Below are 27457 nucleotides of genomic sequence, written 5' to 3' on the forward strand. Positions count from 1 at the left end.
AGGGGGCACAGATGGAGCTCTGAGGCTCAATTGCCCTCTAACCATTGAGCAGACCCCTGACCTGCTTAGCTTGAGCAAGGCGGCTGCATCCTGGGCCTTCAGACCAGACCCTGGGCTCATCTACTGGGAGTGGCCAAGAAATAAGTGTGCTTCCCAGGAGACGCTGATCTGCCTCTCGAGAGCAGTGTCCTTTGCCTTTTCAGAACATACATGAGACATCACATTCATGTGCTATACAGATAACCCAGCTCTTTTCCTTGCAAGTGAATGTGTCTTATACATTTGACTGTGCTAGGATTAAAAATCAGGAGCCAGTAATATGGATTTGGTTCCCAGTCCATATTATGGACCACCAGCAGGCCATCCCTGAATTACAGGGACTGATGCCTTCACTTTTGAAGCAGCTATACTCATCAAACACAGGAGTGCGTGCTTCAGGTAGTGCACAGAATTAGCCTGCTCTCCAGACAAGGCAAGTGACTAAAAACTCTCTCTAACAAGAAGCCACACAACTACTTTGGTAGCCATTTATCAAGCTTGCCCGTCATCATCACTGACGCAAGTGTAGCTGAGGGAAAGGCAGCTGTAGCTCAGCTATAGAGCACACGCGTTGCATGCAGAAGCTACTGGGCTCAACCCCTGGTATTCCCAGTTAAGAGAGAATCAGAGAGCTGGTCAGATGAAATATTCCTCTCTGCCTGAGACTAAGGGGCGCTACTGTTGGTCACCGTATTGGGCTAGATGGACAAATAAGCCTGACCTGGTATACGTCTGTAAAGCACCATGCACAGCAATGGCACTGTATGAATACTAATAACCACCACTCACTACCATTACTACTATCAGTTTAAAAGCAGGGTAGATGTGGTATATAGCTTTATTTTACAGAGCCCTGGTTGAAAAGGAGGTTTATAAGAACTAGTAAATGAAAGCAAAATTTCCATCTGGACCTCTTTGCCCCAGGTTTAGGGAAAGCATCAAGAATACAGGATTTTAGACACAGCAAGAGTTATTGCACACTTCAGCGGAAAGCAGCCCTCTTTTACCGTGATCGACAAACTGATGCTCAGGAACATCTTTCGCAGGCGCGTCGCTGCTAATCAGCGAGAAGTTCAAGAGGATGCTGCGGTAGAGTCTGTGAGCGTCACTCAGAGCCATTTCAGGGGTCTTCCATCCTGCACAGCAGGAGAAAAAGAACACTGTATATTAGCAGCGCATTTTTCAATCTTTGGGGAACTCTTGCCACAAGGAACCTACCCGCGCTGAGCTCTTTGTGGGGAAGGACAGGCTATAAATACAAATTGATAAATAAAACCCATGCAAAGGGGCCTCTATGTGTTGCAGACATATGAGGGAAGCATTACAGGGTTGTAGGTCACACTTGCAGTGGGAACATAGGGACTGGCCAAGCCCACTGGGCCTTATCGTTGGAGTGCACCCAAGGGAACGCTCACTGCTTTCCTAAGGCTGCACATGTTGGGGGCATGCCGGTTTTCAGAGAAGCTAGCCCACCAGTACCGACTGCCTTGTTAAGGAACTCTTGATGAGCTACCAAGGAATTCAAGGACTCCACAGGACACAGTTTGTACATCACCGCGTCATCCCAATGGAAAAGAGGGGAGCAGGTATACTTCTGCCAATACTCTTTACTGCACAAATGCACCATGGCCCCTTCTACACCCAAGGTGACGATGCATAAAAGTTTCCACAATGTTTGGCATGCCGCTGGAACTGCTTAAAGGCCCCATCATCTCTGCTAGATGGGTGGAATTCACAACACCTGAAATCTGCAGACTGCCAGCCAGCACTAGTAGTCCTGCCCTAGTTTAAACTGGCCATTTCTCCTCCAGCTTGGAATGGCTGTTCACCACCGTGGAGGTAGACGCCAACCCCAAGACCTGTATTATCAGCGGTTGGGTACCTTTAAGGCTGCATATCCCATCAAGCCTCTGGTGGGGATTGCCTTGCTATTGCACACAAATGCCGGCTACCCTCTTTGGCTCACAGAAGGATCCAAATTTTCCATTCATTCACAATGGTCTTTTTCTGCTGTGGCACCCCGGTTGTGGAATGCCCTCCCCTTGGAGGCCCGATTGGCACACATATTGGTTTCATTTCAGCGCCAAGTGAAAACATGGCTTTTTATCAAAACCTTTGAGGGCTATATGAATTCCCTAAAGTAGCACATTGTTTTAACTGTTTTATTGTTTTAGATTTTAAATTGGTATTAGCTTGCTTAATGGTTAAATATGTTTTAGCTGTTTAAATTATTATTGATTTATGCTGTCTACATTAATTTTATCTGTACACCGCCCTGAGATCCTAATGATATACAGGGGGATATACATGTTTTAAATAAATAAATACATACATTTTTACTTGCAGATGCTATCAAGAGGGTTAGAGACTAATATCAAGGAGGAGAGGGATGGATGTTTTCCTCGCTCACCTTGAGCATGGAGTTTTTGCCTGAGCACCAGTGGGAGAGTGGAAGGAGGTAGACCAAGGTAAGTGGCTGTTAACTGGAGAGCGCTGGCTCGGAGCAGGTACCAGACCTTCGAGGACCTTTGCAATGCTGGATTTTGTAGGGTTTCTACTAGTAGGACGAGGCCATCTTCAATCTGTCCATGAGGGGAGAAACATCACTTGGCAAGAAGGCCACTCTTCATTACTCCGTTACTCAGCCAATGTTTGGCTTATGCTGCAACAACTCCTGGACTGGACTGCAGATTTTTCCCAACCTAAGTGAAGTTTCCTGAAAAGTCGGGAAGTGGCTGCAGTTCAAAGCCCCTGCATGCTGGGCCCAGCAATACTGCAGACAATGGGATTTTTAAAAAACCCTGCTTACTTGCAGCCAGTGTGTCAGATCATCTGGTATAGACATCTTGTTACAGTCAAGACAGAATGCAAAATGAACTACTGCATGGAGTCCTTAAACAGTTGCTAGGGGAAAAGCTGAGGTCTTCCTCACATAAAAATCCTAACCTTGACTGAGCTGGGAGGCAGCCTACCGCTAGCCCAATTCTTTGCGTGAGTTGGTTGATAAGAGTTAGGATAGGGCCAGTAAGACAATTTCCTTTTCTACTGATCCACCTGAAACCCCAATTAGCTAGCTCTACCAGCCAGTTCACCTCAGTTGGTCTTGGTTACTCTTATGGAAGGTTTTAAGCATCATTTATTTCCTAACCATGTACACTTGATGCGATCATTTTGAAAGCACCTGAAATAGGTTTCTCAAAACTGCATACCAACAAGAAATTCATGGAGGAGAGGAAGTTAGACAAATTCGTGGAGGAAAAGGCTATCAATGCTACTAGTCCTGATGGTTATACGCTACTTCCAGAATCAGGGGCAGTATGCCTATGTGCACCAGTTGCTGGGAAACATGGGCGGGAGGGAGCTGATGCACTCATGTCCTGCTTGTGGGTTCCCGGTCAACACCTGTTGGCCACTGTGTGAACAGAATGCTGGATTAGATGGACCCTTGGTTGATCCAGCCTGGCTCTTATGTTCTTAATAACAGCTTTACACAAGAGTCAAATAAAAATGGAGGGGGCAGGGGAACTCCTAACAAAGTTACCAGGAGGTGCAATGGGTAAAGTTCACTAGTACTTGCTAATATGATAATTACCTTGTGATTCCAGAGATTATACTCTTTTCAGGGTCTATGCAAGGACCCAATTGTCAAAAGTTCACTATTCCCCCTGCCCACCTCAACCTTTGCACTCCACCCTTCATCCAATGGTAGCATATATGGGTTTTATTTTTCCATTTAACCTGCCAATTTCCTAAGACAGGGGTGGGCAATTTGTGGCCTCCCAGATGTTTTGGCCTACAACTCTCATGAGCCCTCATCACTGGCTATGCTGGCAAGGGCCAATGGGAGTTGTAGTCCAAAACACCTGTAGGGCCACAAGTTGCCCACCCATGGCCTAAGGAATAGATTAGGCTGACAGATAGTGACTGGCCTAAGATCACCCTATGGACTTCATGGCACCATGGGAATCTTAACTCTGGTCTCTTCAGTCTAATTCCAAAAACTCTGCTACACTACAAAATGTTAGGTTTCCTTTAGGTCCTCCAAAATAGCAATTCTCTAGGTTTACTTAGGGGTGGAGGCACTCCTCAGCTCATTTCTGTGCCAACCTCCAAATGTTTGGGAGTAGATTTCCATCAGCCCAAGCAAGCAAGGCCAATGGAGGCTGTGGTCCAGCACATCTGGAGGGTGCCAGATTGGAGAAGGCTGCCCTACAGAGTCCAGAACACCATGCACATGTCACTTTGTAGCCTCCCCTTCCCAGCACGGAAGACAGCTCTTTTACTGAAGCAAGTACTTCAATACCCTGGTTTGTCAGTCTCTGTGCTATTCAGTGTGCACACGGGAGCATGCCACACAAGATACCTTGCGGTTTGCTAAGCACAGCTTGCTATGGAGAACAGCTAGGGTTTGATTGGTCAGCAGGTAGCAGTCATTATTTCGGTCCACATGTTGCAGGCAGGATTCAGCCCCCTTTAAGGTGGTCTAAAAGGGGAAAAAACACACAGAGCAAAGTTACCAGAGGAACAGGTAATCCATCAGGGTTGTAACAGAGTTCAGCCAGCATTTGTCCTATTCACCAGCAGCTGGCCTCAGCAGCTGCAAGTTCATAAACCATGAGACAGTTGTCAAGAAATCAGTTCGATATGAAGTAGCTTGCCCTACAATCTTCAGATTCTTGCCTTTACAGCTCAGCATTTGCTTATTGTGACAACCAGACCCAGGCTCCTGGTTTGTTATTCCCTAACAAGCCAGATTCATTAAGCTAGCAACAAACCAGAGTGGTTATGAATTCTGGTTTCTTTGGGATCAACAAACCAGGGGCCCAGGTTCTGATGTCACGTTAAGCTAATAATTCCTTGTTTGTTTTGTCTGCTTGCATGAAGGGAGGAGCAAGGTGGAAGTGAAGAGGCTGGGTGCCCCATTATCCTTCTCATCCACACTAAACCAGGATAAGCCAGGCAATCTGGCTTACTGTTACGCACGAACGTAGCTCATGGCTCTTTAGCAGAGTGTTGGAGAAAAGACCTGCTTGCCCACAATTCCAATAGCTCTGATTTCGGGTGATCTGTTGTGCTTCGTTTTCCCTTATTTATATGCTGGTGTTTTCATTGTTTATCAAGTGGACAGTTCGCCCCCTTAGGAATCTAAGATGGAAAGGCAGAATGTGCCTATATCAATCATTCTTGGGGGAAGTCTGTTCAAATCCCACTTTTCCCAGGTTGGGAGCCAGCCTTGGACCTGGAACCTATGAGGCCCCTTCTCAGGGGTGGAGCACATAATGCCCCAAATCCAATCTCAGACATATCCAGCTAGAGCAGGGGTAGGTAACTTGTGGCCTTCCAGATGCTTTGGCCTACAGCTCCCATCAGGCCAAGCCAGTATAGCCAATGGTGAGGGATAATGGGAGTTGCAGGCCAAAATATCTGGAGGGCTACAAGTTGCCCACTCCTGAGTTAGAAGGTTTCAGGTATCACAGCTGCAGGAAAGAAAAACAGCCCTCTGACAGCTGCTGCTTGTCGAACTGTGCTGGGCCAGAAGGACCAATAACCTCCATCATGCCTGGACACAGCTCCTGCCAAGAGTCCCCCTGTCCTGGTACCAAGTGTCACTGCTGAGGCCGCCAGAGGGAGAGGAAGCAGCAGCCCTTCCACTGTGCCCATGACCTGCTGAAGTTTGCAACTGAGAATCTAGTGCCCGAATTGGCTTTTATTCCTCCACCCTCCCAATCCCCTTTCCTTTTGTGTTGTGTCTTTTAGATGTTGTGTCTTTTCTTATTTCTTATCTTTGTAAGCCACTTTGGGAGCCTTCTTGGCTAAAGGGCAGGATAAAAATGCTATAAATAAAAAAATGGTAAGTTGGCTATGAGTAGAAAAGTATGTGTATAAATGGGATTCTTCTGCTATTAGCGAGCTACTCTTCATGCTCACCTCGGCATAGCTGGGACACTCCAGCTGGAGAAGCAGCTTGGCAATTTGGCACAAGGCACTGGTCTTCCCGACGGAGTCTCGAAGCGCACTGGAGAGAGCTGTGATCAGGAAGTAGCTCTCCATGGCTTGCAGTGGCTGCAGAACAGAAGGGGAGTAAAGTATTTAAAGACATAGCTAGGGGTGGGGGAAGACGATAATGGCGTTCTGGAGAGCTAGGTGCCCCAGACCTGCTCGTGGAGATCTCAGGCTCTATAATAAAGTTGCCGTCACCCGACAGGAAGGCCTTCCTGGATCCAGAGCTTATATGCGCATATGTTACACAGTCATCAATTGAGGGGCCAAGGAACTGGTCTGCTTCTGAGCCATCTACCCTCTCCTCTTTGACTTGGATTCCTGCACTGAGTAGGGGGTTGGACTCGATGGTCTTATAGGCCCCTTCCAACCCTACTATTCTATGATTCTATAGGGGGGTTGCAGGTCCCATATGGAGCCTTCATTCTGCTTCCCCCAATTGCTAGTTGGCCTTTCCAGGATGTGGCATGAGGGCATAACGCAGTCAAGCTCATGCAATATGTGGGGAGACTCGTTTCCCAAGCTACCTTTGCCACCACTGAGCTGTAGAGAGGAAGTTCTGAGCATGCACCTCCACAGCCTGTACTTCCCTAGCTCCAGATTTTTTTGGCCTTCCTCCTACTACATAGGCCAGCGGGAAGAAAGAATGGGTTGGTGCCACAGAAATGCAACTACCCCAGCTTGCTCTCTGGCCAACCTATACCCCTGTATACATTTTGGAGGAGCTGCTGCAACTTGCATCTCACAGTCCATTTCCCACCCTCCCCCACCCCTCAAACATACATACAGAAAAGACCTCGGCTTTGCTACCGCTCTGCAATGCTAGAATTAGATTGCATGCCTGTGGGGGTATAATACCATCACTGAGAACTAAAAACTACAAGCAGAAACAAGTTCATCATAAAAATTGTGGACCGCTGTTAATCCTGAACTCTTATCTCCCCCAGTTCTCAAATTGGGAAGAGAAAAATCTCAGATTGGAGGTTGAGGGGGAGAAGGAGCGATGTATGGGACCCCTAGAAGGGGGAGGGCCAACAATGTGATGTGGCTGCGAAAAAGGCAAATGCTATTTTGAGCTGCATTAATATAAGTATAGTTTCCAAATTACATGAAATACTAGTTTCCCTCTACTCAGCACTGGTTAGGCCTCATCTGGAGTACTGTGTCCAGTTCTGGGCACCACACTTTAAGAAGGATGCAGACAAACGGGAGAGGAGGGCAACAAGAATGATCAGGGGAGTGGAAACAAAGCCCTATGAGGACAGACTGAAAGAACTGGGCGTGTTTAGCCTTGAGAAGAGAAGACTGAGGGGAGATAGGATAGCACTCTTCAAGTACTTGAAAGGTTGTCACAGAGAGGAAGGCCAGGATCTCTTCTCCATCATCCCAGAGTGCAGGACACGGAATAATGGGCTCAAGTTACAGGAAGCCAGATTCCAGCTGAACATCAGGAGAAACTTCCTGTTAGAGCAATACGACAATGGAACCAATTACCGGGGGGGGGTGCTCTCCCACACTGGAGGTGTTCAAGACGAGGCTGGGCAGCCATCTGTCAGGGAAGCTCTGAATTGGATTCCTGCACTGAGCAGGGGGTTGGACTCGATGGTCTTATAGGCCCCTTCCAACCCTACTATTCTATGATTCTATAGGGGGATTGCAGTTCCCATATGGAGCCTTCATTCTGCTTCCCCCAAGGCTTTTCATAAAGACAGCAACTATCCTCCAAGGAGGGGAAACAAGAGATATTCCATAGATGAGAGAATAGAGGTGGAGGAGAAAAAAAGAATGAACTTCCAGGAAGGCAAACCAAAACAAGTTACATAGACTTGGCTACCCCAGCAGAGTGCCTAGCTCTTACTACCTTTCCCATCATTCTGTACAAAGCTGCCATGATGTGCAGGGATGCTGTTGTCTGCTCAACGCTACGCAGGGCTGGGATCCTACACTTGGAGAGGAGCTGCTTCCACAAGGCAAGAGCATCATCCAAACACTTTGATTGTACTGAAAGGGAAACACAGTGTTGGACAAGCAAGTGCATGGATCTGTTCATCTCCTCTTCAGCCTGAGGCAGTCAAAACCTAATTCTTTACGCAGTAGGTGCAGCGTCTCACATATCCAGGGCCTAGCTTGCCACCAGGAGCTGCTGCTACACAGCTAGGGTTAATAAGCAACAGTACTGTTTCATGTCTCCCTTTTGAGCAGTGAAAAAGTTCTGACTCTTCAAAGGCAGATTTATGGTGCCTTTTTGTAATTTGTTTAGAAATCTACAGACTGAGCAAGGACTGCAGCAGCAAACTTAGGCCGTGCTAGGCCAGGCCTAGTTTTCAAAGAACAGGAAATGGATGAGATGATAAGCCTATGTCTGAATGGTATGTCAGACCGCAGGCAAGGACTTACGTAATGGATGCTCCCCCACAACACACACACAGTCCTACATGTGGAAAGCCAGCATATCAAGCCCCCAGGAAGCTTCCTCCTCCCTCAGTGGTCACCACCAGCAGCCATTCCAGCCAGCGGTACAGGAGATGAAAAGGGAAGTAAGTCCATTCTACCAGCCCTGCTGAAAAACTACATAATTGTTTCCTCTTCCCTTCCCATCCCCGTAAGTAAAATTAATTACTTTAATTTCTGCCTTGCATAAGCAAGTAAGGGCTCTTCCAAATTTCAAAAGAAATTTTATGTAATACAATACTTACAATTGTAAGTAATACTTCTGAAATTTGGAGCAGCCCTAAGTATACTTACACAGAGCAGAGATTAAAATAAATATCTGCAGCATCGGGTGGACAGAGCTTGGCTATAAAGCATCCAAGTTTTATTCTTGCTGTCTTCTACCTGATTGTTAAGAGCTGAAAGCTGCCAAGCAAGATTAGGCAAGATACTTCTTAGAGGATGACCACCTTTGATCTGCCTAAGCATGAAAGGATATACGGATTCATTACAGGGAGCAGGATTAGAAGGTCCCTACCAAACTTTCTGTTTGCATTGTATTATTAGTCCTTTAAAACCACAGCTACCAAAGTCCAGCAACAAAGTTTCTCACCAGAATCTGCAGACAGGTTAAATGTGATGCCGAGATACAGGAAGTTGTCATCATGGGACTTATCCTCGTAGCCAAGATCATTGGTCTCAAAGCCCTCGTGAACTTGCATATCCTTTTGCCCCCGGGCATTTCTGGTCCTCTGGTCTTGCTTGATGCTCTGTGTTGGAAAAAGCAGAGCTTCCGTAAAACCTGCGTGGGGCGCTCAGTGAGGAAGGAAGAGTGCACTCGGGCCATCTCTGCCCTGCTGGTATACGCTCTTCAACCCTCACAGAGCAACCTAGGACAAGAGATCCTCCAGCCACCACAGAGGAGATTCCACTGAGCCCAGCCCACGCAATACAAGCTGTGCTAACTACTGCACAAGCAGAAAACAAGCACAAGGTGTTGGGGAGCCACCAGCCTCCTCCTCCAGGCTTAGTCATAGTCTGTCATGGCCAGCCACCACCGCCATCAGGTAAGCCCGTTAGGCAAGGGTGGCATCTGCAGCAGTGCTGTCAGAGGGCCCAAGTGGCTGCAGGTGCTTGGGGTGGGTTGGGGGGAGGTCAGGCAAGGTGTCAGCTTCGGTGGTCCCTGACAAATGCCCCACTATGTTGGGTTGTGAGACCGGGCCTGTATAAACAGTACTGAAGGCAGAGCCTGCAGAAGCAGGAATATGGTTTGTCCATTCAAGTAAACAAAGTGCAGCAAACACTGACAAAGACAACATATTCTTCAGCTGCATGTGCCCATGGTTATTTGCAACCTTGCTTTGGTATACATCCCAGTTTTGAATATGAGACGCTACCTGCTCATGGGCCAGAATCCCACAGAATAGCAGCAGTCATGTTTGGCAGCATAGCAACAGGTCCTTCCAACTCAAATCCCCCTCAACATGGAGCCACCATTTTATCACCATCAGTGGTCTACCCTATGGCTCCTAGAAGGCATTAGTATATGCTGGATGTTTGCATGGTCACATGCACTTTAGAAAAGGCTATAAACTATGATGGAGCAAAAGCAGTAACAGTGCAAATCTGGAAGCAAACACTATTCAGCTTTCTAATAATCTCACCTAAGATTTTTTAAAGATGGAGAAAAGTTTCTAGACCTTATGTTTACAAAGGCCTGTGTAAAAACAAGTGGGCAATGCCTGATGAGGTTTCAGCACCTAGAAGGGTGGCTGGATAAGATTTATAGTGGTCAGGGGTGAGGCTTCAGTGCCTCCCCATGACCAGCAGGAAACAGAATAAACTTCCTGCAATACACAGTTGAAGAATTATGCCAGTAGAGAGCCTCTGCATAAGTTTACACAGCTTGCAGCACTTAACTTCTCTTGAGCACAGAGTGTACATGGCCCTGATTATTGGCCAGGAGAGTTCTGTGCTGCTTAGCTCATCACCACATACCTCATGCATTTTGGCCTCAATTGTGCAGATATAGAGCCAGAGTAAGGCCTGGGCCTTGTCATCCTGGAGCTGCACCTCGTTCTGGGGGGTCTGTGGCACAGAGTCTAACAGCCGCAGGGCTTCATGTATGGAGTCCAGGGCAGAGCTACAGAAGAGGAGGCCGAAGGTTAGCTAACAGTGCCTTGCATACACCAACCACAAGGCCCTTCTGGGCAAATTGAGGGTCTTCTTTTGCAGATGAGAAACAAGCAACTTGGCCAGCGAAAGCACGGAGACAGCAGAGATGGAACAAGGCCTTTAGCACCTCACCTATTAGTGTAGCATCTTTAAAGAACCACACAATCCTCTTAGTGAGCTACGATGAATCTGGAATCAAGGCAAGGGAACTGCATACTATGCAGACTTTCTGGAGTCTTGCAAGACTGTAATGCAGGATGCAAACTTATTGATTTGCACAGGGCTTGAAATGCTTAAGAACAAGACAAATGTGTACCATGCACGATGTTTACACAGCTTATCCCAGATCCACATGCCTTTTCTTTTTCAGTCCTAAGGATAAAATTGGAACAGACTCATAATTTGGTTAACATGCCATAATGCAGAGGTTTTAAATGCTACAAAGGCCTCTCGGAACAAAGTTGCAAATGGAGCAGGCTTTTTAAAAAACAGATTCAAAGGGAGCATATTAAAAAGCTTGTCTGTAACAGAAGAAACTCATGCCCTGTTAATCTGTGTCTGTTCAGGTCTTACCCCACCATATTGACTCAACAGTTGGAAGACTTGGGATAAACTGGGCTAGCACCTTTTGTTTCTTGGATTTCCAGCTCAAGAAAGAGTTCTTGAATTTTAAAGACTAGTTTAACAGACAGGGATCCATATAGCTGATAGTACCCAGCACTAAACTAGATGCCTGGGGGAGATTCCCAAGAACCACTGGGTGTTCGGGGGTGGTGGTGGGGGAGGGTTGAATGAAAGAGTTTCTAGGCCATATGGTTATAAAGATATGTTTGAACATATGCATGTGCTGTCTGCAGAAGCTTCCATGTTCAGAAAACAGAACGGTGCTCTTTAATTACCCCAGCCAAATATTTCTGTTCACTCACTCCACACTGCTCTCCCTGTACTAAAATCTTTGACTCTAGCCACATCACCACTCCTTGCTAAAAAGCGTCAGGCTTCTGCCACAGTTCAAGAATGAGCTTCGAAATCAAGATACACAAATGAAGAAAGCTTATACTAAATATACTCATGAACAGTACACAATTTGAGTTTTTGCAGAACAGTATTGGTGAATCATGCCCTTGCTGTTCTCCAGCCTTTTAATAACACCTTTAAAAAAAAAAAATTAACCTAGTGGCTTATGGTTTTTTGAGTAAAATTTCCAAGATTAGCATCTCATAAACATAACCTAGAACAGAAGTTCTCAAGTTGTGTTCCACAGAGCACAAGTAGTCCTGAAAAGGTTAATAGCTGAAAATACCTGTATTTGGCCCTGCACTTGGCGGGGTTTCTGACAGAGGCCGAGACCATTTTGATCACAGCCAGATTAATGAATAGGCTAATAAGACTCTGGACTAGGGCTGTGACTTTCATAATATGGAGCTGGGTTTGAAGAAAATGAGCTTATTAAAATATAAGTTATGCATGCGCTTTGATTTACAGAAGAAAAAAATGTAATTGGCCTGCCGAGATCCCCAGCAATTTTCAAGTGCTCTGTAGCAAGGGAAAAAGGGGTCAAACCCAGTCACTCACCATTCTGTCTGCTCACTGTAGTCATGATAACACAGCACCTGTGCAAGTTCCACCAGGATCGCAGCCCGCTCATGAACCCAACAGCTGCCTTCTGAACAGATGTCCAGCAGGTCACAGATCACGTTGAAGCGCTCTTGGCCAGTGTCTACCCGCACAGCCTTATAGGCCTTCAGTTCCTCCCACAGCACTTTCATGAGGACCTCGGCATCTAAGCTGTAGCCTTCCAGGCCCTCTTTCAGAGTCCTGTGATGAACATACACGCCAGTTAGAAGCAACGGTTAGAACAGAGCCAACGTGGAAAGACTACCAAGTGGACAAGCCAGGAACTAGGGCAGAGGGTGGCGGGGAATATCCTCCCTCTGAATGGGACCAAGCACAAACTCGCTCTTAGCCCTGCCTCTGGAGTAACCTTCTCCTAGATAACCTCTACCACTGAAGGAGAATGCACTGTTAATGAGACACGCTTGGCTGTTCACCACCATGATGGCTTTTTTTCCCTAGTAGATAAGGTGGCATATAAATGTTAAAAAAAGAGCTGGAACAGAACAGCATTCTGTTTTCAAAGGGCCTTGCCAGATACCTCCTGAAGTTCGCAAGCAGATATAAAAGCATTGGCCATCCTCATTCTTGGCCCCAATTCTAGTATCCATAGGTAAACAGCCTCTGTTCACAGAAATTCTGTGAGTAGTAGTTGTTAGCCCTACCCTAGAGGGGTTCCCCCAGTTTTGTTTTAAAGTTAGTGGCCGTTCCCATAGCCAGTGACAGCGCCATTTCCTTAAATTAATTGCATGACATGTGCCTGACTAACCCTCCTGCCTCAAGCTCATCATGTGATCTGCCAAGTTCAAGTATGGCTAAAGGATCCTCCTTCCTCCCTACACCATTCATCATTTTTTTTTAAAGGCCTTATTTGATGTGCCCCCATCTGCATTTCTAAGCTGAAGTACACTAAGCCAGGGGTGGACAACCTATAGGGCAAACCTTTTGGAGGGCCACAATGCCCATCAGCCCCAGGCAGCATAGCCAAAGGTGAGGCATGCTGGGAGTTGTAGGCCTAAACATCCATAGGGCCACGAGTTGTACGCCACGAGTTGTACACCCCTGCCCTAAACACCTGAGCCTTTTTCTTCACAAGGTACTCCAACCCCTTTATCATTGCAGCTTCTGTTCGCTCCCCCCCGCCTTCTCCACAATAGCCTTTTTGAGACAGGGAACCAGAACTACACACACATGCATGCCCTTGTGATTCCCAATGGGGCCACATCATAAGATTTCCAGAATATATGCCCACAGGCTGGCATTTCTCCCCATTGCTAATGCATTCTCTGGATGGTTAAACAATCCAGGCACTGTGTGCCAAAGCCCCTAACGCTGATTCAGTTCACCTGGAGGGTGCTGGATGGCGCCAAGGCCTTGTTCACACAAGCCTCTAGGAGGTAGCCTGTAGGCAGTGTAAAGTGGGTTGTGCCTAGTCCCCTGGCTGTATCTGCTCCACCTCATATTGGAACGCTTAAGAACCCAATGTTCAAATGTGTCCCATATACAGAACTAGTAATTATTACACACTGATTTTGAGAGGTAATGTCCATACGTTGGACTTTATCATTGCCATCCACAAGAAGCAATGCCTGAAAGTGCGGAAGCGCAAGTGATAATCCTGCCACCAATAGGACACGTCACAGTTGGAGATTTGTGCAAACAGGATAACAGGTTTAGTGGATTCCATTAAATACTTAGTGGAATAAGTTAGTTCGAAATCCCACTAAGAATAAAAACAGCAGACAAGTGTTCCCACTTTATTACAGATGGTAATTAAGAAAGGCTCATTTTGTTCTGTAGCAGAGAGTTTCAATTGTAGGGGTTACATAAACACAAATGAGTTTTATCACTGAAGTAAAGCAATAGAATCTGTAGGCAGAGAACTTTAAATGGCAAGAAAGGATACACCAGCCTTATTTCCTGTTTTCCTTACTACTAGTATGTGAGCTGAGGTAAAGTGCTCCAGTTTCTTCAGAACTATGTTTCATTTATCCCAATAAGGACAGAGCATTTAGTTGGAACATCTAAGGGAGGAAGAGGTGTGCCACAGCTAGCACAAGTTGTACTTTATTTTGCTTTTAGTGATTTTATCTGCTGTGATTTATCTTAACACTAAACATTAGTAAAACAGAGCTTGCATATTTTGTTTTTTAAAGTGATACAAGCCACCTTGAGCACTGTTTTTACAGTGAAAGGGCAGGATATAATTTTTCTAAAAGACATACATAACAAATGGTCAAGGACAAATCCAGGAGTTACTCCCAAATTGTCCGTTACAGCTTGAAACTGGCGAACAGCAACCACCCCCACCCGTTTTAAGAGTTCTACGCCCATCTCTTGATACCCTTCTTACTTCAATCTCAGATCATCGGCCCCATTTTTGTTGGCATCCATTTTGACTTTCACCCAGGAGGAGATTGGCTCTGCCATCTGTTCTGTGATCGTGCTGCGATAAGAAGCCAGCCAGAGTACCACAGCCTGGAGAGCCTCGTCTAACAGGCCAAGCTTCTTGTAGTTTTCCACTTGCAACTTAAAGCAATTGTGTAGCTATGAAGAGAAAGAAATGCATTCAAGAGGCAGAGTAGAGACTCGTCCACCTCCAGCAATGGACAGCCTGAATGATAAGTAAAGTCCTCCCAATTCTCAAACTAAAGCAAGAACTGTCAAAACTACTCTCAACAACTATGCCTTAAACCACGGATGGAGAACTTGTGGCACTCCAGATGTTTTAGCCTGCAACTTCTGTCATTCCTCACCATTAGCTATGCTAGCTAGGGCGGATGGGAATTGTAGGCCAAAACATCTAGAGGGCCACAAGTTGCCCACCTTGCCTTAAACTGCCAAATCACTAGGCCTACTACCTCAATGACTTCTGACTGACAGTAACTCTCCAGATGCCAGGCAGAGGCCTTGTTTCCTAGCCCAGTTCCCAAGAGTCTCTGGCTACTCCAGATAAAGGTTACTACACTCTCATTCTACGTTTTTTTCTTATCACAGAGCTCTAGGCAGCACCTATGGAGGTTATCTGTAGTGATTAAGCTTCCAGCAATTGGCCATCCTGCCCTATTATCATAGACTGCCTGTCCTGACAATGGGCTTCTAGATGCCATCACTAGATGTCACTGGGACTGGAGGGTGGGGGATGGGGAGAAGAGCAAAAAAGAGCCTACGGAAGGAGCAGGCAGGCAGGAATAGCCCCATGGAAGACAGGGTGTAACACTGCATGGTCCAGAGGAATGAGGTCAAGAAGAGATTACCACAGGAAACAGCTTGAAAGAGGGTAGGCAAAAAGAACTGCAATTAACATCTTAGTTTCCATCAGCTAGCCAAATATTTATTTACAGGCCTCCTAGTGATTGTTTTTATCTTAACACCCATGAGATAGCTTAGGGTAAGGCAGCAATCCTATTCCCATTTGAATGTGGAGGGCCTTATAGTCTGATTCTATTACTCAGAAAGTAAGAGCGATTTGCCAGAGCCCCTAATCACAGGGAACTGAACCCAGGTCCAAGCTCAATGTTCTACCCATTGTTGTTGTTCAGTCATTACACTACACTAAATTGGATTTGGGACCTTCTTCACACAAAGCGAGAGCCTGTCTGAAGCTCAGGTAATATGGCACTCTTGCTAGCTGACACAACTCCTGTAGTCTATGAAGCTTCACCTGTGCTGCCTTCATGCCAGCTATTCATGCCGTAAGGAAAACTTTTCATTACCTTTTCTGTCAGCAAGCTTGGATATTTGAAGAGCTCCTTCTTGCCCAGCCATCTGCAGAAAAGCTCCACTATAGAGTTTGACTCCACATACATCTTATGAGAGTAGAAGCTATAGGCCAGCCGGGACACACAGTATGCTGTTAGGAGAACAAAATTAGGCTTAAGAAACCTATCACGGTTATTCAGAGAACTACGGAATTGATTACTCTTGAAGAAGAGAGCTGATTGATCTTCAAATAGTCTAGTAAGCTTCCACCAGAAAGTTTCTTTGCACAAGATCTGCCCATTCCACCTTTGTACTAGGAAGGAAGGCAAGCCTCAATCAGCCGTAATTGTAGGCCATCAATACCTCTGGTTGCTAACGAAGTCTGAACCAGAGAGATCTTTTGAATTAATCAAGGGCAGAAAGGGCAGCAACATTTGCTTTTATCAAGTGACAAAAATCCACACAAAAATCAAAGACACCAGCAGAGGTCTCCTTTTAAACCTTTTTCAGAGTTAACAGCAACAGTGACTTGTGCAGAGTTCTCCCCTCATGCACTTCACTGCTCATTCCTATTTGCCTGGATCAAGTTTGCACACATGTCTAAATAGCCGAGGTGCCAAGTGAGAAGCCCAGCAGAACCTTAGTTGTTGTTCACAACACTGGGAGGGGTTCAGGACACCATTGCTTGCATCTCAGGCAGTGGAGTAGTGCTAAAGCTTGAAGTGCAGGCACTTATCATGACAATGCCGACAGACACATCCCCAAGGAGTCTCCAAAAGGCACAAGCTCTGTTGATCCATGTCAACAAGCCAGTTCTAACCATTTTTCATCTCCACCAGGAGCAGGGCTTTTGTAGAACTAACAGGTCTCAATTGCCCATTCAAGACCAAGCCACCATTCCCCTCCAGCTACTGGCAGGACTGCAGCTAAACTCAGAGGGAACAGGGAAGCTGGGGGGTGGGGAGATGATATCGGCATCCCTGCTAATCGAAACATTGCAGTGCTTCCACCCTGTGAGCCCTGGTTCCACTAAAATACTAGTCTCAAGTAGGGATGTATGGATTGTGTAAAATCTGTTACATCTGTGATTTGTGGATTGTCAGGTGCCTTTCATTCCGTTGTCCATCCATCACCGGAATCGGGAGGGGGGGTCACATTTGCACAATTTCGAACATGCAAAAATGCGCAAATTCCCCCAAAATGCACGTTTCCGTGATTTTGCCTATGGGTGAAGTACATATTTTTCTATGATTAAATTTGCACAAATTCAGGGAAGTTAGAAGATCGGTCTGCAAGTCAGCAGAATCTGCCCGTCGGATTCATGAAAATCTGAACTCATTTGGGTTCTGTTGAGGATTTCTCTGACATCCCTAATCTCAAGATACAGTCACTGAGATTCCTAAGGAAAGGGGGCCTTGGTATACTCAGGGCCTCCAGTTATTCATGCCTGATCCTGGCTATCAGAATACCAGCAGCAGCATGTGTTGTCTCCAAGTTCCACAACAATTCAACTGATCAATGCAATCCCCTGATTGAAGAGGGAACGCTCAAGATCTCAGATAGAGAGATCTAATGATGAAGAATGCATTCTTAGTTCTTCCTCTTTAGGAAGAACAATGGCCTCTGACTGATCAAGACACCACTCTGCGGGCCCTCCTACCAACTCGGACAGCTGTCTGCCTTGGATACCAACCTGAGAGATCCAGGCATTCGGCCTGCTCTCTGTCAGGAAGATCTTCTAGCATATCCAGCATCCAAGTAACAGCCCTCTGAAGGGACACCACCAACTGTAGCAGACCAGCAGACTCAGGCCCCTGTGAGGAAAAACACAAGTTTTAGGAATTGAAATAGGAGTGAGAAAGTCAAGAGTCAACTAACATTTCAGCACAGAGCATCTGCAACAGACAGCAGACCACCACCTTGGTCTATCTTTGACCTCAATGCTCAAGAGCATCCAGGGTCAGATTATGCAGAATCTAAGTGAGATTTTACTAGACTGCACCATCTTAGGCTGGGGATGGGGAGAAGGAAAAGTTGCATGTTTGAATACTCACACTCAAATATGCCTTCCTGCACATGTCAAGAAAGCTGCACTGCACCTTTCCACTTCATATCCTTTGATTAGGGCAGGAGTGGGGAACCTCAGACCTACGGACCAAGTTCAGCCCACCTCTAGCCCCCTTCCCCTGGCTTGGTGGTTTCCAAGATTTTGCAGTTTTTCCCCCCTTTCTAAAAAGTTGACATGCCTCTTCTAAGGCTTAGTTGCGTTTTTTGGCCTTGGCCCACTTGCCTTTGGCCCAGCCCACCACTGAAATGTGTGACCCCACCACCACCACAAGCTTCTCTGAAATGGAATTTGGCCCTCAGGCTGAAAGAGGTTCCCACCCCTGGATTAGGGAATCCTGAGCGTTCTCCTTAGGCAGATTCCAACCCTTCCTTCTCAAAAATAAATCATTGCACTGCACAGAGGCCCATAATTTTTGCCTGCCTTGTGGTCACCAGGTCATTGGGGGAATGTGCCTCTTGGCCCCAATGTTGCTTCAGAAGGAGCAAGAAGTCTCACTACTTTCTGAGAGCCTCTGCCCAGCATGACTCTGGCAACAAGCCCTTGCGACCTTCTTTGGTGGCGTGTTGGCCAGAGTCAAGATTACAGTCACCATTCACAACATGGCAAGTGCTTTTCTAGACCCCTGGTGCAGCATTATATCTGCACCACTGCACGCTAAAATGAAGTTAGCTCTGAAAAATGAAAGGGAGAGGAATCCCGAGGAAGGAAGGGGTGCAAAGCCAAATGAAGTATGCAGGACTTCTTCAATAACTAAGGAATAAAAGTGAAAGGCTACCAGCAAACACATTTGGCTAGAATATATATATATTTTTATGAAGTCTCTCAAATACACTTAAAGATGTAGGCCTGGAATACAGACCGCCATCTTTCGGCAAGTAACGGGGACACTGTGTTAGATGCAGATTTATTCTGGATCAACTGCACTAGCAGAAGTGGACTTCCTCACCCCTCCTTCCCGAGGCAGCCCCTTCAGCCCCCTAAAAATGCTACAGAGTCAGGAGGCCCTGATGAATGAGGTGAGCTGTGATTTGGGAGGGGGATCCCAAAATTCAGGTGGAGGGACCTTCTCCAAGTGGAGCTCTTCCTCTTGTCAGATCCTGGATCCAACCCTCTGCTTTTGCCCCATTGACACTCCTTCATTATACTGTAATTTGTAAAAATGCTGCTTTAATTGTATTCCAGGTAACTTCAGGTACATCTATTGCGAATGTCTTCTACTACATCACAAAGTCCAGGATGGCCCATGGATTTTTTTGTTGCCTTAGGTGGACAGACATCCTCCCCTGACCCCTATCTTATATTAGACTAAACAGCACAACAACAGCACATTACAAGAGGAAATATTCTCATCTGCTCTTGATCCTTTAATGCCTGCCACTTCTTTACTCTTCCCCTTTACAACTGTGATGATGTCTCAGGCAGCTGATAAGAGATCAGAAGATTCTTAATAATCCCTTCTATTGAGGAGCAGGGGTGTGTGTGGGTGTGTGGGGTGTGTGTGTGTGTGTGTGTGTGTGTGTGTGTGTGAGAGAGAGAGAGAGAGAGAGAGAGAGAGAGAGAGAGAGAGAGATCAGTTGCTACTCTACCTCAATGACTAGGCTGGCCCTATTTGTAGCCCATTCATTCTCACACCAGATGTTCTCAAGTCTGCCTCAACAAGGTTATGAGTTAGACGTAACTTTGGCTGTCGATGACTAGAAGTGCTAACTTCTTGTCAAGCAGAATCTACTTTTGATAGAGAACTAAGAAGGTGTATAAACTGCTTTTTTCAGAATCTTGATGTGATTTTTGCTGTTTACAAAGAGTTGGGGAGGGCACACTCGAATGGTATCCTATTTTGTACCCTATTCCAACAGGGAGTATAATGCTAAGCATTGGAAAACAGATGGACAGAAGAAAGCCACATTGCTAAAGAAACGGACCAATGGTAGCAGTACCTACAACTCTCATTTGTTCCAACATGCGATCAGTGTTATCCTATGTGCCAAATTTAGAAATATTAAGGTACATCAGCTCTAATCCACAGCATGCATACAACTAGCATAGAATTGTCGCAGCCAGACACACACACACACACACACACACACACACACTTGTTGCTATGATTATGACATACTAGGAATTTTCTGTCATCTATCAATTTGTTTATCAATTCTACTTTGATCTAGAGGTCTTTACAGAATCAAAAGTTACTCATTCAAGGCGCAAGGCTGGGCACCACATCCCACTGTATTTCTTTTATTAAGATGTGTTCATTTTGTGTACGTTCTTGGTAGGAAAAAATGGCTCTTGCCACACTTTAAATATATAAATTGATGGGTTACTTTTTGATGCAGAGTCCCCAAGGTGACTTACAATTAAAACTTATTTAAAAAAAAACAACTAACTTTTTTTTTTAAAAATGGACAGTAGAGCACACACTTGTTTTTATAATATAAACACCATGTGTACAAAACCATATGTGAAGGAACCCAGTGTGTCTTCAGATGTCAGATTCCACGTTCAAACCCAAATCACCACTTCCTCTCATTTACTGAACCATGCGCATTCTGTTGATGAAAGAGGGATGGCTACCCAAACCCTGGCAAGTAGGTAGAGCCAGATCTGTATTATCAAGCCTTCTACCAAGACAGGGCTTCACATGGCATCTACACAAAAGCTCCAACATCTGGCTCCCTCCAAATGTTCTGGGCTACAGCTCCATCATGCCCAACCATTGGCCATTCTGGCTGGGGCTGATGGGAGATGACAGTCAAAATGTCTGGCAGGACCTACATTGGGAAGGCTGGTCTAGAGGAACCAGGTAGAGGATAAACATGCTGCCATCCCCTGTCAGATCAAGGTTCCATTTAGCTTAGAATTGTCTACTCTGACTGGCAGCAGCAATCTAATACCTCTCCAGGCAAGGATCTTTCACAGCCTTACCACCAGATCCTTTGACAGCAGATGCTAGAGACTGAGCCTTGGACTTTACGGATGCAAAGCACATACTCAGCCACTGAGCCAGCAGAGACTTAAGGGACCCAGGCCCTCATTCAGTCCAAAGATGAAAACCTCATTCTTACTTCCACACACACTGGAGCCTCCTCTTATCTACCCAAGATTCCACAGGGCCAATGCAGCCCTTCAGTTTCCCATACCTGCAGAGTCTGAAGAGAGTCATAGACCACATTCGTGTACAACTGGAAGTAATGATACAGCAGCTTCTTCAGAGCTTGCTTCTGTTTCACATTGTCTGGTGGGACCTGTGGAAGAAAAATGAGACACGAAAGTCTTGAACAATCCCATTACAAGCCTTCACAAGGTTATTCAGTGTTTAATTGGTTGAAAACCCTACTGAAAATGTTACACTGAAATATTAGTGTTGGCAGAGGAACTGTGCTTCCTGACCAATTTTGATTATTTGTACAACTTGATTGACCTACCACTCTTGGTTGCCTTTACAAAGCTTTTCCACCAGACTTCCTCAACCTGGTGCCCTCTAGATGTTTTGGACTACAATTCCCAGCATTCTTGGCCATTGGCCATGCTGGCTGGAACTGGTGGGAGTTGAAATCCAAAATATCCAGAGGGCACCATATTGGAAAAGGCCGTTTCAGATCATCTCCAGTGTGAAATACAAAAGAAGAGAACTGGGAAAACAGATGAAAAATGAGCATTCCTAGGATGTAGCTCAAATCACACATGCGCGCGCACACACGCACATGCACTAACTGCAAAGGCTGCATTTAAAACCAACTTTCTTGACCTCATGATAGCACAGCAAGGATACTGAAGTACCTTCGCCACCCACTTATCCACATAGCCTACTTGTTTTCCATATCAACCCTCCTTCCATGAGCCAAACTAGTTTAGAAGGCCACAAGTGTTCTTCACTAAACCACATTTGCTTTCCTCAGCAGTTTGTATTTATTTGGAGAGCTGTGAAAGAATGACCTTCAAGTCCCAGCCTTTCACCACTGCCCTCGGTATGTCATCCAGGGTTGAATACAAAAGGGTAGAAAAACACTTCTCTTACCACATCCAGCAGCTTGCTGAGCAGCCTGAAGTAACCTTCTGTGAAGGCAGAGATCCCTAGAATGTCTTGCAGATTAAAGAGTCTCCATTTACCCTTCCTTCCATGTCCGTACAAAGGGGTGATGAGCAACTGGCAACTTTCAGCCAGCAGTCTAAGCAGAGGTTCTTGAGCATCCACTGAGTTCAGAGCTTCAGCTGCTTGGGTGAAGAAAGGTCCTGCTGAGCCCTCAGGAAGAGCCAGTACTCGGTTCAGTTCAACTCCAGCAGAGAGAACGCCTAATGTGGCATTAAAGCAATGCCTCTTGCCGTTGGACCTTCTCAAGTAGTCAGCGGACTGCTGGAGAATTTCCTTGCTCTCGCTGAAGCAACCACTTTTGCAGAGGTAACGGGACCTGATGACCATGAGCTCAAAGACACAGAGGCAGTCCTGGAAGGCCAAAGGCTGCTTCGCCCCCTTCCTTTCCAAAAGGGCAGCAACCAAGTGGCAGGAGACCTGCTCACTGAGAAAACGGGCCTCTTCCCTGCTCAGTGGGCTCCGCTGGGCCTCAAACGTAACAGCCGCAGCAGATGCGTGCCAGGCCACAGTGGAGGTAAAGAACGGGGGCTCCTGAAGCAAGGCAGTAGGGGCATCGTGCTCCAGAAGCACCAAGAAGCGTACTGCCTGCAGCTGGGTGGAGAGCACAGCCCTGAACTCTGCAGGAGCCTTGCCTGTTTTACCCATGGCATCTGTACTCTTCCACAGCATGCTAAAGGTGCTTTTGGTAATAGAGGCATAGTCATAAGGAGGCACCTGGGGAGGCTGGTACTTCAATAGATCGGCATAAAGAAGCTGAGCAAATCTCAGGCAGGTATCAGATGGGCCCCGAGCAGCAACACCCCTCAGCAAGTGGTACAGCAATCTTTCTAAATAGAGGGGAACATACTGGAGCCTAGCTGCAACGTAGCCACGATAGGCCATCTCAGCCAAGGCCTGGAGGTTTTTGAAGTGAGCACGGCAGTCCAAGCCTTCTCCAAACCTGTGGATGCAAGCCCGTAGGATTCTGTCGCATGCTGTCATCTGTTTGGAGGCTTGGCTTGTACAGTCTGCATTTTTTGCTCCACAAATGAGACATTCCTGAAATTAAGAGGAGGCCTTAAGTGTCAGTGTGTGGGCTTCATAAAAAAAAAAAAAAGACTGTCAAGAGCACTCCACAACAGTTCCATATTTTAAGCTTTACAAAACCCCTTAATTAATTTCTATCCCACCTTTCCACCGAACGAATTGCAGTCAAGGCAACTAACAATAAAATCAAGATGAACAAAATGTAATTAAAACATAGCATAAAAACAAACTTAAACACACAAGTAAAACACAATAAAAGAAATAAACAGCACCAATGAAAAACTTATTCAGGAACAAACCAGGTTATATACCAAAGATCTGCCTGAATAAAAATATATTTGCCTCCTGGCAGCAAGACAAAGAAAGGGCCAACTTAACCTCCCTCAGCAAGGAGTTCTAGAACCTGGGAGCAGCCATTTTGAGAAGGCCCTTGCTTGGGTCCCCCCCGCAGACACGCCTCTGATGGCGGAAAGGACCTCCCCCAAATATCTTAAAATCTGCGCAGGTTTTAAAGTCAGGAATTTTAAACCCTTATACAAGTTGTATAAGGGCTTTATAGGTCATAACCAGGACTTTTGACTTGCATCCAGAAACAGACCAATAGCCAGTGAAGCTCTTGTAAACAAAAATGGTTTAGATCTGTGTGCCTCTGTGTGTGTGTGTGTGTGTGTGTGTGTGTGTATTGTCTGTTTATATGTAAATGGGTTTTAAACTATGTATAATGTATTTTAATGTTTTTTGTGGACCACGGGGTCACAAAGAGTCGGACACAACTTAACAACTGAACAACAACAACAACAACCTTTGTAAACCACCCAGAGAGCTTAGGCTATTGGGTGGTATAGAAAGGTAATAAATAACATGAATAAAATGAAATGTAACAAAGGAGTCACATGCGTCAACAGTCTGGACACAGCATTCTGAACCAGCTGAACTTTCCTGTTTTACAGCTGGGTGAAGAAGTGTGGAAAAATGACATCAAAGAAGAGAAGAAGCAATATCATATGCAAGCCCAGCCTCCCGGTTGGGCCCTGGAGCAGTGACGTTTATTCTCCCAGCACATCTCTACAATGGCCACAGGAAGACTGTAAACCACTCCATGCTAGCCCCCAGAGTCAGAAACTCAAATGCCCTACTGGATTAACTCAAGCATCCCAGTGCCAGCAGAGTTCAGCCAGATGTTTCCAGGAAGCTGTCAAGCCATTTGTCCCCTAAAAACTGCCATATTTGTACTGCTCCTCAACCTGGGGATTCTATTTATCTAAACTAAATAACAGCCATCATAAGCCCATCCTCCATGAATTTGTTTTAAAGCCATCCAAGCCATTGGCTATCAAGACATCTTGCAGCCTTGCCTTCAACTCCGACAACAAAGCCAGAGTTTCTTCAGGAGTGCTGGTCTGAGCCACAAAATCCACGCCTTTGAGGAACTTCATCTTGTATCCTGCAGGAAGGGAGAATATATGCATGCATTATTAGCCCATATGAAAGAGTTGAGCCGAACTTGGTCCAAATGCAAACTTATACCCCCACCCCACCCCTACCTTATCACAGTACAGAATCATTACCATCTCTTTGGGTCACATCTCTCCCCTATTAGCCCTCCAGGAGAAATATTTATTTACACCCAAGCAATGGACTCAGTTCTAAAAGGGGCAACAGCGCACTAGCAAAAGCTGGGAAGCTATGAAGCAGAAAAGCCAACTAGGAGCACAATCCTATGCATGTTTAGACAGAGAAAAGGCCTACAACTCCCAGCATTCCCCAGCCAGCATGTCTGGCTGGGGCATGCTGGGAGTTGTAGGCCTTTTCCTCTGTCTAAACATGCATAGGATTGCACCCTACATCAATTTATGCTAAACGAAGGGATGAAATCACATAGATTCCCCTATCTGGACTGCTGTCCCATAAGTCTGTTGTACTGCTTGCACACCACTTCCTCACCACGTATAGCAACAGTTCCGCCTCCCAAGGCTCCCAAAGGTTGCCCAGCATGAGGGATGTTTTAGAACGCAAGCCAGAAATAAGAGTTGCTCTGCTTTATGCAACTACAAGGCTCAAGCACAGGGCCAAATCTTTAAAATATGGGGCAGTGGTAACCAATTCCCCCCCCCCCAATTGCCATGCCATCCCAGACATCTACAAACCTAACAGCACTTCAGCTAAGCCCACACTCCTCACACTTTCCACTCAGCCTAATGCTACTCAGCCACAACCCCCTACCATACATAATACTGCAGCTGCATTCAGTAAAATGCAGGTCATTCAGTACAGCCTCATTCCTCTACTCCTCCCTCCCTCCCTCCCTCCCTCTCTCTGTCTCTCTCTCACAGAAAGCAAGCACACAACTCATTTCTTTTCACCATTCACGCCTTCCTCCACTGTCACCCTTGGGTTGTTTTCTAGACTGCAAGCCCCTCGGGGCAGGGGAGCTTCTCTCTCATTCTTTGAGAAGCACCATATATATGGACAGCGTGACGCAAGCAGTAAATGAATTAACCTCTCACTTTTGTTCACACTGCACTTGGAACTGAAGTAAACAACTAAAAAAAAAGTTAAATACACAGCCTTCAAGGTACCCGCTTGTGTGGATGTAAACTCAGACGCTTCTTCTTAACGCAACCCCTACTCTTCTGACACCAAGCTTCCTCCTACTAAGAGCATCCACTGCCACCCCCTCAACACACCCTACCAGGCTGGGCTCAGAAATGCATCACTTTTACATATCATTTAAAACCGGTTTGTGGATCCTCCCTCAATAACGAAACCCCGGAACCTCATGCCTATAAAAAAAAGAGCAAGTTCAGAATTACTGGTGTAAGTTTCGAAGAGGGGAGGGGAGGGAAGGAGGGGAGTAACGAACCCTTAATCCGGTTTATATCAAAATCCAGACTTGTCGTGTCGATGCACGTATAACAGCATCACCAACCATAACTCCTAGGATCTTACCCACAATCTCCTGGCGCCCACCCCAGAAAGCCATCCCTATTTTCTACCCCACAACTCAGCCTACCCGCCGGCAGCGGGTCTTTTGCACCAACCGGCTCCACGCTCTCTAACACAGCCACTCCCGGAAGCAATGTCTCCGGCAGAACCGAGCCCCGCGCTCCGTTCAAATCAGCGCCCCCGGCCAATCACCAGCGCCGCCTTGTAGCTCCACCTTTCTTTCTGCCTGTTGCTTGCCGGGAACGGCAAAAGTAGCCGCCCGGGTCCATCCTTTTCCTGCCGAACGCACGAGGGCCTCGTGGCAGCCTGAAGCCTGGCAGATTTCGGCTGCAGCTCCGCCAGGCCTCCGTCTGTTGCGGCCATTAAGTGGTCCTAAAATACTTTCTAAAAAAAAATTCTGCCAAGCTTTGTATTGATTTGGGGGTGGGGAGGGCAGCCCTCCTATATATAATTATATATCTATTTACTGTACGTTTCAACCGCCCAATGACTGGTTTTCTGGGCGGTGCACAATACGTTAAAAAAAAAAAAAAACATTCAGTGCAAATGTTAAAAAAATTTAAAATATTTTATCTCTTGCTGTTTTTCTTATATTTGTCCATTAACTTCTGGTTGTTTTTTAAAAACACATTTTTTTTTAAGCCCCACTGAATGCGTTGGGATTTACCTTTGAGCAGACACGCCACAGGATCGCGCTGTTATTGTGGCCCGAGCTATCGTGGAACAACCCATTTTCCTCTGAAGTATAAAATAATGTCAACATCTCAACCTACCCTCCTCGCGTCTGCTGAAGTGGTCTCTGGTCCACGAAAGCCACGATAAATCTGCTAATCTTCCAGTTACCACAAGACACTTCCTTGTTGGTCCTGTAGATTTTCATTCGTTTGAATGCACTGATGCGGGAGCAGGGGGAGACCTTTTATAGGGGAAAGGACTGCACAGGCTGTTTGGTAAACCGGCTTCATTCCTCGCGGATGTGCTCATTGCAGCCCGAGGCTTTACACATTTATTCAAGAGTAAGCCCCACTGACTTCAGTATTACTTACTCCCTAGCAAATGTGTCCGTAAAAACAAAAAAGCCGGTCTACAGTGCAGGAGGAAATCCAAAAACTGCAATCCTGCAGTGCACACACATAGGCTGCACTCCTGTATACATTTGCCTAGGAGTGAGTCCCAGTGAATTCAGTGGGGCTTACTTCTGAGTAGACATATATAGCATTGTACTATCAAAGTGGAAGTCCGTCGGCTTAAAGTGGGGCCTGCATTCAGGATAAACATGTACAGGATCCAACACAGCCTTCCGTAATCTAGTGTCCTCCAGATGTGTTGGACTTCAACTCCCATCATTTCCAGCCAGTATATTG

At 46.1% G+C, this 27457-nt stretch overlaps 1 protein-coding gene across 3 annotated transcripts in view; it reads right to left on the reverse strand.

Moving 5' to 3' along the window:
• The window catches only part of ESPL1 (extra spindle pole bodies like 1, separase), a 53796-nt gene extending 27568 nt beyond the window's left edge, over nt 1–26228 (reverse strand). Inside the window, exons 1-15 of one of the 3 annotated variants that reach the window (XM_084836669.1) lie at nt 26161–26228; nt 24503–24591; nt 22047–23159; nt 21169–21273; nt 17654–17774; nt 15975–16111; nt 14612–14805; nt 12220–12462; nt 10468–10612; nt 9083–9239; nt 7901–8040; nt 5968–6102; nt 4403–4522; nt 2450–2621; nt 1047–1175 (exon numbers count right to left, since the gene is read on the reverse strand). In XM_084836669.1, coding sequence (XP_084692795.1) covers nt 1047–1175; nt 2450–2621; nt 4403–4522; nt 5968–6102; nt 7901–8040; nt 9083–9239; nt 10468–10612; nt 12220–12462; nt 14612–14805; nt 15975–16111; nt 17654–17774; nt 21169–21273; nt 22047–23159; nt 24503–24583 — 2992 coding nt within the window. In that variant the 5' untranslated portion in view covers nt 24584–24591; nt 26161–26228. Of the gene's footprint in view, nt 1–1046; nt 1176–2449; nt 2622–4402; nt 4523–5967; nt 6103–7900; nt 8041–9082; nt 9240–10467; nt 10613–12219; nt 12463–14611; nt 14806–15974; nt 16112–17653; nt 17775–21168; nt 21274–22046; nt 23160–24502; nt 24628–26010 lie in introns of those variants that run through there. The other 2 variants (XM_084836670.1, XM_084836668.1) reach the window with 2 other exon arrangements.
• Between the last annotated feature and the right edge of the window lie 1229 nt (nt 26229–27457).

Source organism: Heloderma suspectum, chromosome 2, assembly GCF_057233095.1.
Source record: "Heloderma suspectum isolate Gila_16-S chromosome 2, 16-S_ref, whole genome shotgun sequence".
Classification (NCBI taxonomy): Eukaryota; Metazoa; Chordata; class Lepidosauria; order Squamata; family Helodermatidae; genus Heloderma; species Heloderma suspectum.